General features: G+C 46.2%; 9 protein-coding genes across 9 annotated transcripts; 5 read left to right on the forward strand and 4 right to left on the reverse strand.

The window, feature by feature from the left end:
• Positions 1-6: 6 nt before the first annotated feature.
• Positions 7-552, reverse strand: OGAPHI_004475 (uncharacterized protein; the record flags this gene model as incomplete). The annotated part of the gene is made up of 1 exon (XM_046205557.1): positions 7-552. One exon carries the CDS (start codon positions 550-552, stop codon positions 7-9), a length of 546 nt encoding a protein of 181 aa, XP_046061490.1.
• Positions 553-644: 92 nt separating this feature from the next.
• On the forward strand, positions 645-2,204 carry OGAPHI_004476 (uncharacterized protein; the record flags this gene model as incomplete). The annotated part of the gene is made up of 2 exons (XM_046205558.1): positions 645-824; positions 921-2,204. The coding sequence occupies 2 exons, from the start codon at positions 645-647 to the stop codon at positions 2,202-2,204; spliced, it is 1,464 nt and encodes a 487-aa protein (XP_046061491.1).
• A 151-nt stretch (positions 2,205-2,355) lies between these two features.
• OGAPHI_004477 (uncharacterized protein) lies at positions 2,356-6,062 on the forward strand (the record flags this gene model as incomplete). Its single annotated transcript, XM_046205559.1, has 3 exons — positions 2,356-2,527; positions 2,695-4,561; positions 4,928-6,062. 3 exons carry the CDS (start codon positions 2,356-2,358, stop codon positions 6,060-6,062), a joined length of 3,174 nt encoding a protein of 1,057 aa, XP_046061492.1.
• Positions 3,347-3,628, reverse strand: OGAPHI_004478 (uncharacterized protein; the record flags this gene model as incomplete). The annotated part of the gene is made up of 1 exon (XM_046205561.1): positions 3,347-3,628. The coding sequence occupies one exon, from the start codon at positions 3,626-3,628 to the stop codon at positions 3,347-3,349; it is 282 nt and encodes a 93-aa protein (XP_046061493.1).
• On the reverse strand, positions 4,896-7,931 carry OGAPHI_004479 (uncharacterized protein; the record flags this gene model as incomplete). The annotated part of the gene is made up of 3 exons (XM_046205562.1): positions 4,896-6,009; positions 6,121-7,560; positions 7,894-7,931. The coding sequence occupies 3 exons, from the start codon at positions 7,929-7,931 to the stop codon at positions 4,896-4,898; spliced, it is 2,592 nt and encodes an 863-aa protein (XP_046061494.1).
• Positions 7,639-9,366, forward strand: OGAPHI_004480 (uncharacterized protein; the record flags this gene model as incomplete). The annotated part of the gene is made up of 1 exon (XM_046205563.1): positions 7,639-9,366. The coding sequence occupies one exon, from the start codon at positions 7,639-7,641 to the stop codon at positions 9,364-9,366; it is 1,728 nt and encodes a 575-aa protein (XP_046061495.1).
• Positions 9,367-9,509: 143 nt separating this feature from the next.
• OGAPHI_004481 (uncharacterized protein) lies at positions 9,510-10,343 on the forward strand (the record flags this gene model as incomplete). Its single annotated transcript, XM_046205564.1, has 1 exon — positions 9,510-10,343. One exon carries the CDS (start codon positions 9,510-9,512, stop codon positions 10,341-10,343), a length of 834 nt encoding a protein of 277 aa, XP_046061496.1.
• A 36-nt stretch (positions 10,344-10,379) lies between these two features.
• OGAPHI_004482 (uncharacterized protein) lies at positions 10,380-12,077 on the forward strand (the record flags this gene model as incomplete). Its single annotated transcript, XM_046205565.1, has 2 exons — positions 10,380-10,808; positions 11,640-12,077. 2 exons carry the CDS (start codon positions 10,380-10,382, stop codon positions 12,075-12,077), a joined length of 867 nt encoding a protein of 288 aa, XP_046061497.1.
• On the reverse strand, positions 10,848-11,978 carry OGAPHI_004483 (uncharacterized protein; the record flags this gene model as incomplete). The annotated part of the gene is made up of 1 exon (XM_046205566.1): positions 10,848-11,978. The coding sequence occupies one exon, from the start codon at positions 11,976-11,978 to the stop codon at positions 10,848-10,850; it is 1,131 nt and encodes a 376-aa protein (XP_046061498.1).
• Positions 12,078-12,100: the final 23 nt, after the last annotated feature.

Raw genomic sequence — 12,100 nt, forward strand, 5'->3', positions numbered from 1 at the left:
AAAAGTCTATGTAAATAGCGTATCTTCATCTCTGAGATATTCTCCAATGTCTGCTTGACGGAAAACAACTATTCCCGTTGGTTGCAAATTTTTAGCTTCGATTGTTGACTTGGCACTGACACCGAACCCGAGCGGCACATCTGCCATAGAAAAGACAACCACACCTGCATGTTCAGGAATATCCTCGCTCATCTTCCCGACGTGTGCTTTAAGGACGTGGTTTCCGTACAAGAAAGGCATTTCTCCGTTCTGCTTGATCCAGACCTTGAATTTAGCGTACTGTGCAAGATATTTGAGAGAGGTAACATGCAATCTGAACTTTCCTGTCTTCGTGAACTTTCCAAAACACACTCCCAATGACATGAGGTTTGGTCTAGCAACGGAAGTGGCAACCTTGGCTATGCGATCGCTAACATAGTACACTCTGTCTTTCTGTAATCTGAAAACATGAGGGTCTTCTTTGTTGTCAACCAAGTATGCAATATTACGGCCAATATAACTGGCCAGTTTCTCGAAAACCACCTTGGTTTCTTCCTCGGTAAGCGGTCTCATTGACTAAAGATATATCTTGAATATTTTTCTCAAATTTTTTTAAGTCGTGAAGAAGCACAGCCATTAAAAATTTTTCAATATCTACAATTCAGATGTCCGATCCAGCTGATGTCATTGCTAAGGAATCTGATCCAGTCACTGATACGTACGACGACGAAGAACAAGGGAATAGAAAAGACCCCGGCAACAAATGGCTGCGTACTCGTAAAGGAGACGAAATTGGAGACACCGCTAAGAGACAACGAGTGCTCAAGAAAAGGCAGGACACGTGGGTATGTTTTCGTAGATAGGCGGTTCAGCGTACTGGCTGACATCGTGTATCTACGAAGAGTTGATTTACTAACTTCTACAGTCGAATTTTGAACGAGGATGGTACCCCCAAGTTTGAGGACGAGGAAAGGAAGCCAAAAAAGAAAGTTGCTTGTTTTTTGAGTTACTGTGGAACAGGCTATCACGGAATGCAACTGAATCCGCCAGCAAAGACCATTGAAGGCGACTTGTTTGATGCTTTTGTGAAAGCAGGCGCAATCTCGAAGAACAACTCCAATGATCTGAAAAAATCCGGATTTATGAGAGCTGCACGTACTGATAAGGGAGTTCACGCCGCAGGCAACGTCATTTCCTTGAAGTTGATCATCGAGGACCCAGATATCGTGGAGAAGATCAACAGCTACTTACCTGAACAGATCAAGTTCTGGGGTTACGAGAGAGTCAACAAGTCGTTTGACTGCCGTAAAGTGTGCTCCTCCAGAATTTATGAGTATCTGATGCCTACCTATTCGTTCCTGCCTCCAAAGCCAAACAGTCCATTGGCAGGTCAGATCGCCGAGGCTGAGAAGGAGTTCCCAGGAACCACCAGAAAAGATCCAGAGGGAGAGAAATTCTGGGAGGAGGTGAATGAGGAGCTGGCTAAGGCTGGAATCACCGAAGATCAACTTGCCCAAATTAGAGAGGCCAACAGGGAGGGAATCCAGCTGACTGTTCCTTTGGAGCTTGCCGACAAGAAGTCTCGTGAGATTTCTGCAGCTGCACGGAGACGCTTTAGAATCACCAAAGAAAAATTGGACCTAATGAGGGAGGCCTTGAACATATATCTTGGACCACACAATTTCCACAACTTTACGAACGGTAAAGATTACAAAGACCCATCTGCTATTCGGTTCATGAAATCACTCACGGTGAGTGACCCGATTGTGGTGAACAACACCGAATGGGTCTCGATCAAGATTCACGGACAGTCTTTCATGTTGCACCAGATTCGTAAGATGATTGGTATGGCTACGCTTGTTGTTAGAACGGGATGTCCTTTGAAGAGAATTGAGGAGGCGTTTGGACCTGAGAAGGTCAACATTCCAAAAGCCCCTGCATTAGGGCTTTTGCTAGAACAACCGGTTTATGAAAGCTACAATGCGAAACTGGAGAAATTCGGGTACAACCCGCTTTCTTTCGAGAACTTTGCTTCGGCGATTGAGAAATTCAAACGGGAGCAAATCTACGATAAGCTTTATGCGGAAGAAGAGCGTGAAAATGTGTTCTACGGTTTCTTTGGGTTTATCGATGGATTCGCCGGATATGACGAGCAAAACGGAACTTCTATTTTCAACTTTCTAACCGCCAGAGGAATCCAAAAAGAATCACCAAAAACCGACTAGAAAAAAAGTGGTGCGATTTTTTTTTTGGTTGCAGGTGGATCAGTAGAGCATGATCATTTTAGTCAGGGTGGTGTGAAAGTCACACCACGCCAGAGGTCTATATAAGCAGATGTTCTGACGAACAAATTCACATATCAAATAATCATAAATCATGTCCGCCGCTACTATTGCTTTCAAAACCGCCCAAACCGCTTCGAAGAGAATTGGTCCTAACCCATTGGTTAAGGAACTTGGCCAACATGTGGTGAATCTCGGTGTGTGGGGCGCAGGCATTACCACCTTCTTAGGATGGCCATCTGCTGTCGCATACGCAAATCAACAAGGTTACTGGCATGTGTAAGACGCCTTACAGATTGACAGATCGTTTCGTGGCACTGCAACTGCTATTTAAAAAAACAGGGCCATGAACTTTTATTCTACAGATTTGTATATAAATATATTCGCAAAATGATCTCATTTATAATATTGATACTTATCGTCTTGGTGCTAGCCATTAGGATGAGCGGTGTTCGAGAATGGTTGATCAATTGGGATAACAGGTACAGAGTTCGTGAAGACTTGTATCTGGCCCCTGTCGAGATTTATCAGTTCCTCCGTCATCTTTATCAATGTTTTGTGTCCAAACGAGTCAATCTCTGGTATCAAATCGAAAATGCAATGAAGGCCCACTCCAACAAAGTGGCCTTGATATTTGTCAACCCGTTGCCCGGAAAAGGCGAGTTTGAGACCAAACAATACACATACAAAGAACTTTATGACATGATCCTGCGCCTCTCCTACATACTGAAGGAGGACTACGGCATCAAAAAAGGCGATGTGGTGTCTCTTTACTTTGGAAATAGTCCTCTATTCATTGTTTTCTGGTTCGCACTCTGGAACCTGGGTGCCGTGCCATGCCTCCAGAACATCAACCTGTCACATGAGCCGTTAGTTCATTCTCTTGGAGTGGTGAGCTCTAACCTCGTCTTTGTGGACGAGGGATGTCGCGGATTGTACGACTCCACCAAGCAAGAGATCGATGCGAAGCTTCCGGAGTTGAAGTCGGTCTTTGTCAATATCCAGTCGTGGATCGAGCGTCTTTCTGATCCCTCAGCAAAAACGTTCAGACTCGACGACAAAGAGAGAGACAAAGACGTTGTCTACTACAATCCGGCATTGCTGATCTTCACCAGTGGGACTTCCGGCCTTCCCAAGTCGGCCGTGAACTCCTGGAGAAAGGTGTTCTTTGCTAGCTTCTTCTTTTCGCACGCCATGCGGATTTCCAAGCACACCAACATGTACACGTCCATGCCGCTATACCACGGAACTGCCTCTATTTTGGGAGTTCTTCCAATATTTGCCAAAGGTGGAACATATTCGCTTGGAACCAAGTTCTCACTGTCTACATACTGGACACAGGTTCGCCTCTGTGAAGCCAACACCATCCAATACGTTGGCGAGGTTTGCCGGTATTTAATTAACGCTCCCGAGTCTGAGGACGAAAAGCTGTGTTACGGAAAGGTCACAAAAGCGATTGGCAACGGTCTGCGTCCGGATATCTGGGTCAAGTTCAAGCAGAGATTTGGAATCCAAGCTGTCGGTGAATTTTACGCCAGTAGCGAAGCTCCATTTGCCACCACCTGTTACGAGACTAATGGTATTGGTGTTGGTTGCATCAGAAACCAGGGCTGGCTCGCAGATAAAGCGTTGAGTTACATGTACTCTCTGGTGAAGACAGAAAAGGACGACGACGCAAGATTATACAGAAATGAGAAAGGATACTGCGAGAAACCAAAGCCTGGTGAAAACGCAGAACTTCTGATGCATGTGCTCAACCCAAAGAATACCAAGGCAACGTTCCCAGGTTACGTCAATAACGAGAACGCTACGTACTCCAAGATCGTTCGCGATGTGTTCAAGAAGGGCGATGCTTGGGTGAGAACGGACGATCTTTTCCAGTACGACGATTACGGCTGTGTCAAGTTTGTTGATAGACTCGGAGACACCTACAGATGGAAATCGGAGAATGTCAGCACAACGCAGGTGGAAAACTCACTCCAAACACATCCTTCCATCTCTGCCACCGTTGTTGTTGGTGCAAGGGTGCCAAATCACGAAGGACGCTGCGGGTATGCCATCTTGCAAACGAAACGCAACAACGAGGAGAGCTCCGAGGAGAAACAGAAACTTGTTAACGAGTTGGCCGAACTGGTTTGGGAGAAGCTGCCTCATTTCGCACGTCCATGTTTTCTGCGGTTTGACGTTATAGAGCATACTCACAATCACAAGATCTCGAAGAAACAGTTCAGAGACCCTGTTCTACCGTTTGGGCCATCGAACAAAGACGAGGTTTATTTCTTGAATCTCTCCACGAGAAAGTACGAGCCACTAACGCAGAAAACCTACGAAGCAATCACAACAGGCTCATTACGTATTTGAAAAAAAAAAAAAGGTATGCGGCTGCGAGACTTTGTCCCCGTGCATCCTGTACCGGAATAATTTTTTTTCATTTTTTAGTAGAACAGAATTCCATCACTTATACATTTATAATTGCATATAGTTCCAAATCTTGGATACAAAAGTTACAGTGATGCCAGTAAGTACCTAGTGATTTAGATGAGCCAGACAGGAAGGGGGTAAATCAAATAAAATTCTCCAGCTACCAGACTGACCGGTGAATCGAAATAAGCAATTTTTTTTTTTGAGTCATTGCTAACAAACCAGGCGCCAACTACTACCCACAGCAAAATGTTCATGGAAAACCCCCATGTGGGCGACAGATCTCGTTTGGAGGACTGGAGAATTAGAGGTTACAACCCTCTGACTCCTCCAGATCTTCTTCAGCACGAGTTCCCATTGAGCACCAAATCTGAGAAAAACATTTTGGAAGGCAGAGAAGATGCCTGCAATATCCTGAGTGGCAAAGACGACAGATTGTTGGTTGTGATTGGACCATGTTCGATCCACGACCCTGCTGCTGCTCTGGACTACTGTAACCGTCTGGCCAGCTTCAGAGAAAAGGTCAAGGGAGACCTGCACATTGTCATGAGAGCTTACCTTGAGAAGCCTCGTACCACTGTTGGTTGGAAAGGACTGATCAACGATCCAGATATCGATGGATCCTTCAACATCAACAAGGGTCTGAGAATCTCCAGAGAGTTGTTCGTCAAGTTGACTGAGAAGCTTCCGATTGCCGGTGAAATGTTGGACACCATTTCTCCACAGTTCCTTAGCGATTTGTTCTCTGTTGGTGCTATTGGCGCCCGTACCACCGAATCTCAACTGCACAGAGAGCTTGCGTCCGGACTGTCCTTCCCAGTCGGTTTCAAGAACGGTACCGACGGTTCGTTGGGCGTTGCTGTCGATGCCATGCGTGCTGCCGCACATCCTCACCACTTCCTTTCTGTTACCAAGCCAGGTGTGGTTGCCATCGTTGGTACCGAGGGAAACACCGACTCCTTCGTGATTTTGCGTGGAGGTAAGAAAGGTACCAACTTCGACGAACAAAGTGTTGGTGAGGCCGAAGCTGCCCTCACCAAGGCTGGTATTCTTAAGCAGGGTGAAAGCCGTATCATGGTCGACTGCTCGCACGGAAATTCCAACAAAGACCACCGCAACCAGCCAAAGGTTGCCGCCGAGATCGCCAGACAACTCAAGAACGGGAACGGAAGTATTTGTGGTTTGATGATTGAGAGTAATATTAGCGAGGGAAGACAGGACGTGCCACCTCTTGAGGAAGGAGGAAAAGACAAACTGAAATACGGTTGCTCCATTACAGACGCTTGTATTGACTGGGAAACAACCGAGCAGGTTTTGGAGATGTTGGCTGATGCCGTCAAAGAGCGCAGATCACTCAAGTCCACCAAGACAGAAAATTAAGCTATTTGTTCATATGGTTTATCATTAAAGGGTTTTCAGTAGACAATACGGAGTCTACAACATCTGGCTAAGAATCGTAGTTGCAAGTTTCACACCAGGACTGATCTGTCTGTGACTGAGGTCAGTAAGTTGGGTTGTATGACTCGTCAAGTTTTCGACTTCTTTCAACATTTCTTGCTTGACTTGCTGATTTTTAGTAATGACAACAGCGTTGGTTTCCAAATCGAGCGAGTATGCTCTTCTGGTATAGTTGGATGAACCGACAATGGTGATGCTTGGTTCCACCTCGTTGGGTAGAGATAACCACAAACCTTTAGCATGATAGGACCAGCCGTTTGGTGTATTCACAATTCCGTTCTGCCATTCTAGCAGTTTTACGGTGTCTTTGCGTTGAACCTGTTGAAGGAATAGTTGTGCTTTGTACAAGTAAGCATCTGGAAGATACTGCGAAATGCCCTTTGATTTATAGAATGAATTAGCCTCTGGAGCTGCGGTGATGACTGTTCCTTTAGCATGCGACTTGATGAATCGTTCCTTGATTTCCGGATGGCAGTTGAAATAGCCTGCTGTGAACGTCCAATTAACGGCCGGGTCGTCCAGTTGTTGGAGCAAATGCAGAATGGCGGGCCGTTCAGTGGACTCATCCACTTCCATGACCGGCTTGAAGGACGAAACTGGGTACACTAAAATTTCGGGGTCTGACAAAACATTGGCCTGGGAACTGGTTTGCTTCAACAGCGATGACATAAGAACGGAGGAGTCTTGGATGAACTGACGAGCATTGATGTGAGGATCTGTGGTGACATTTGTGCTGGGCCAGTCCAACAGAAACTTTTGTTTATTTTGGGCAGGAAGCAACTGATAACTGAAAGAGCTGACGGCCTTTTGGATATTGTGGTAGTAGTCCGAGAGAGGCCCACTTTTGAATAAATAGTAGCGATCCTGACGATTAGTGAAGTAATCCTCCGAGAGGTTTGCGCCAGTGAGTATCACTTCCTGATCAAACCCACAGATCTTCATATGTTGCAAACCCCATCCTTCGTTTATTCTTTTAGGGAGGAGCATTTTCTTGAGTCCAGAGAGTTGCGGCGTGTGATACAAGCGGACGTTGACTCTTTCTTTACCAAATTGCTCGACCAGCGGACTTAGAAGAGACGCAGGACTTGCGCCTGGCGCCTCTCTTGTTGATCTGAGACAGTCCATTAGAATTTCCACCCTCAAATCTGGCTTTTGGGACAGCGAACTCTGGAGACATTGAACAAGTTCGTGCTGGGCTTTGCCGATGTATAGCGATGAAAGGAAAATGCGCGACTCTGCGGATCGGATTTTAGCCTTGAGCAGACTGTAGAAGTCCGCGGGACTGTAAAGGATGTGTAACTGGTCTTTTGCGAGCTCGAAACGCGGGCTTATGGTGTCCAGTTGGTTCATGGTAGCACGTAGAGTCGGATGAAACGCGTCAAAGTTCGACACGCGTGGGTTTTCGACCCTGGTCGACAAACTGCGTACTTTCTGGAACAGACTTGAAAACACAAGCATCTAAGGTAAAATTTAATTTTCCCAGCACTAGAAATTTTTCATGTTTTGGGCTCTAACAAAAATGAGTTTTGAGCATCCCAATAAAGTCCGCAAAGTCGACCACAACGGGTTCCGAATGCGTCAAGTGTACGTAGACGCGAGAAACCTGTCTGCATACCAAAAATTAGGTGGTGATAAGAACGCTGAAAACCTATCTGATCTGCCTTTAAATAAGACGATCAGAGAGGAAGAGGACGATGCACAATATATTTTAGAAGGCCCTCTTCGAAGACTCAAACCTTACTATTTCACATACATGACGCACTGTAAACAGCGATGGATGGACCAGAACATTTTAAAGGTGTTTTCACACGAATTTAGATTGCATCCGGAAAGTTACTACAGAAATGCTTTGGAAAAAGGCAGAGTGACAGTAAATGAAAAAGTTGCTAACCCCGATACAATTCTCAGGAACGGAGATTTAATTGCCCATAGAATGCATCGTCACGAGCCGCCAGTCACTTCACGTCCGATCAAAATTGTCTACCAAGATGACGAGCTCCTTGTCATTGATAAACCTTCTGGACTTCCAGTTCATCCAACTGGCCGTTATCGTCATAATACTGTGACTTTTATTTTAGAAAAAGAACACGGTATCAAGGCACACCCTTGTAATAGACTTGACAGACTGACCAGTGGATTGATGTTTTTGGGAAAGACGGCCGCAGGCGCAGAGAAGATGGTCAAACAAATGAGAGAACGTGAGGTCTCTAAACAGTATATTGCTAAAGTTGTTGGAGAATTTCCACCAGGGGTTGATATTGTCTGCGAAGAGCCACTCAGAACCGTTGATCCAAGGATTGCGTTCAACATTGTTGATCGCGAAAACGGTAAGGAAGCCAAGACATCGTTCAAGCGTCTCTCGTTTGACGGAGAAACAAGTTTGGTGCTCTGCAAACCGTTCACGGGTAGAACTCACCAAATCAGGGTCCACCTCCAATTTCTCGGATATCCTATAGTGAACGACCCTCTTTACTCGTCTCCAAAGATCTGGGGTGACAACCTGGGTAAAAACGGTGACTTCGACATCATTGAGAAAAGCGAGAAACTGTCCAAGATTGGAAAGACCGAACCTGCTACCAGTTGGTTGCACCAAAACGATAACGGTGAGATCCAATCTACAGGCAACTTTTGCGACGACTGCGGTGGCCAGCTTTATTCCGACCCGGGTCCCAACGATCTAGACCTCTACTTACATGCCTACAAATATAGCTCGTCGCTGGATGACGGGTGGTCGTACCAAACAGAGCTTCCGGATTGGGCGTTGGAGTCACAGAAGAAATACATGTCATTGGCCCTCGAACAGGCCGAGAAGTGCCCTCCACTGGACACAGCGTTCTGCGTGGGGGCAGTGATCACATGCGGGGGAAAAGTTCTCGCAACCGGTCACACCAGAGAGCTTGAAGGTAACACACATGCGGAACAATGTGCGTTGGAGAAATACTTCAAGCAGACCGGCTCGCGGACGTTGCCTGAGGGTAGCGAGATCTACACTACGATGGAGCCTTGTAGTGAAAGATTAAGCGGGAATGAACCGTGTGCGGATCGAATTTTGAAGCTGGCCGACAAGATCACCACCTGTTTTGTTGGTGTGTTGGAGCCGGACGATTTCGTTGCCAACAACGTGTCTCGAAGAAAGCTAGAAACAGCAGGCATTTCGTACATCCAGGTGCCAGGATTTGAGGAGAAAAGTCTCGCTGTTGCGAAGAAGGGACACGAGGTGTCTTGATTAATGAATATAGCCTTTTACTGCCACCCCGCAGAGGTGTGCCCCACAGAAAGATTTATAGCCGAAGAAATATTTCTGGAAAATATATATTAACTCGCCCGTATCGCACTATAGACTGTTGTTTACCACACACCCAAGGCACAATGTCTTCAACAACTATTGAGGTTTGTCGCCAATGTCACGCGCTTGTGATGGATTTCCTAGCAATGAAAGGTCCCTATCTTGCAAACGGGAATCGCAAGCTCTCAAGTCCGATTCCGCTTTTCCACAACGATACCGAATTACATCTGAAAACACAGGCACAGGTGGCCAACACGCTGGATGTTTTTCACCAAATGCTGGAACAATACACTTTGGAGGAGGTTTCCATAAGCTACAACGGCGGCAAGGACTGTCTGGTGATGCTTGTGGTGTACTTAGCTGCAATATACAACAAGTATCAACATCGATTATCTGATCTTCGACAGCCAATCCAGAGCGTCTACATCAACGACGACCAAGAGTTCCCCGAACAGGACGACTTTTTAGACACATCATCGGCAAAGTATCAGCTGTCTCTCACAAGAATCAAAGATAATATGAAAAACGGCTTCAGAACGTATTTGGACCAATATCCGAAAATAAAAGCCATAGCCGTTGGGGTCCGCAAAATCGACCCTTACGCCCAAAATTTGTCCTACATGCAGCGGACCGACCATGGATGGCCTTCTTTCATGCGTGTCAATCCAGTCTTGGACTGGACGTACTGCGAGATTTGGTATTTTTTGAAAGCTACAGATATCCAGTACTGCACGCTGTACGATCAGGGATACACTTCCATCGGAGGTATCGAGAATACTATACCGAACCCGCTACTCAAACAAGGACCCGTCTACTTACCCGCATACATGCTCGACGACGACTGTCACGAGCGACTGAGTAGACGCGGTGCCAGAGACATGAGCTCTCGAGAAAAAAGACCTGATGAAAAATTGTAATTAACGAAATTAATTTTGATTTTTAAAATAACTGTTATGTCTGTTTATGTTGATATAACAGACGAAGTTCTTGTACCCGAGAAGGTACTGAACTTTGTGCGATCGCCGCAGGCCGGTGCAATTGTCTATTTTGGAGGGATTACGCGGGACTCTTTCCAGGGCAAGGAAGTCGTTTCGTTAGCCTATGAGGCGCACCCGAAGCTTGCAATCAAGACGCTTCGGTCCATTGCCGACGAGTCGCTCACAAAGTTCCCTGGAATACACAAGGCAGCAATTGTGCACAAAACAGGGCCGGTCCCTGTCGCAACCGAGTCTGTGATGATCGCCGTGAGCTCTACCCATAGAAAGGAAGGATGGCTTGCTGGAGAATGGATCTTGGAAAGAGTCAAGGAAAACGCAGAGATCTGGAAGATCGAAGAATACTCGGACGGCTCAAATACCTACAAGGAGAACGAGACGTCGAACGTACTCAAACATACATGACCATGTTCATTTATATACAGATTAAGGCAAGAACGCTTCTTTTGGACGGTAGACGGTATCGACCTTGCGGGTTTCGTGATTCATCCGCAAAATGGTAACGGTATTCTTACCTGGCTTGTCGGCAACCAGACCTTCAACCTCAGAAAGAACAGGCTTGAGGAACCGACGCTTCAAGTCGAGTTGTTGAGAGAGCGAAAAACAGTTGTCTGTGCTCTTGAGAATAGACAACACCTTCTCCTTCAGCTCCTTAGTACGCGGCTGGTTAGGAACAACAATGGTCTTCAGCTCCTCGAGAGCAGCAGCCTGGTTCTGCTTGATGGTCTCTGGAGTCTTGTATGCGCAGATGTTGAAGGAGTGGTCAAACATGATATTCTCGTCAACAGACTTGGCCACTGCTGTGTACTCTTGTGATTGGGCATCGTGCTGTTCCTGGGTGATTGCGTTTTTACGCAGCTCCAACTTGAGATCGTAGAGATAGTTGTAGGTGGTGTAAAATTGGGCGTCTTCCAAAGACTTACCTCCTTTGAGGAATCTATCAATGCTGACGAGTCTCTCAGCAGCAAGGTCCTTGGCCTCTGATGATTCGAGCTGGATGAACTGAGTCATTTCCTCTCGCAGCTGTGCGAGTCTTTGGCTCCGTTTCTCTTCACGCTCAGATGCTGCTTGCAGAATCTGAGGTAACAGAGCTTCTTCTTTCCGTTTCTTGAAGTCAACCTCTTCTTGAGCAGCCTCAGGCTTCTTGATGAGCGAACGGCCAAATCTTCTCTTCGTAGGTTCAAAATGCGGGTATGGCAAACGATCTTTCTGGTTTAGTACAACACCAATGAATTTACGTCTTGGATGGAACGGATCGAGATAGTACCGCACGAAACCGGGCTCCAGAGCGAATATGGTGTGGTCTTTTCCAATACCGGTGTTTTCTCCAGGATACCACTTGGTTCCTCTCTGTCTCATGATGATCTGGCCAACTTCAACAACCTCTCCGTCACCTTTCTTTGGACCAAGACGTTTTCCTGCAGAATCCTTCATATGGGTTCTGGAACCACCAGCTCTTTTGGTGGCGGTTCTCACCTGGAAAATACTCTGGTGTCCAACAGAAAGCGACGTCTTGACTTTGTCGCACACCAGCGAAACCAACTTGGAGGTGAACATGGTGTGTTCAGTTCTGAGATGCAAATAATGTTGACTAAAATTTTTCAGGTCGATGGAAAAGACGATGGTCGCGACCAGAAATATTATTCCCCGGCCTAATTAAAAAATCTTTGTATAAACAG

This window comes from Ogataea philodendri, assembly GCF_020536065.1.
Source record: "Ogataea philodendri strain CBS6075 chromosome Unknown scaffold2, whole genome shotgun sequence".
NCBI classification, from domain to species: Eukaryota; Fungi; Ascomycota; class Pichiomycetes; order Pichiales; family Pichiaceae; genus Ogataea; species Ogataea philodendri.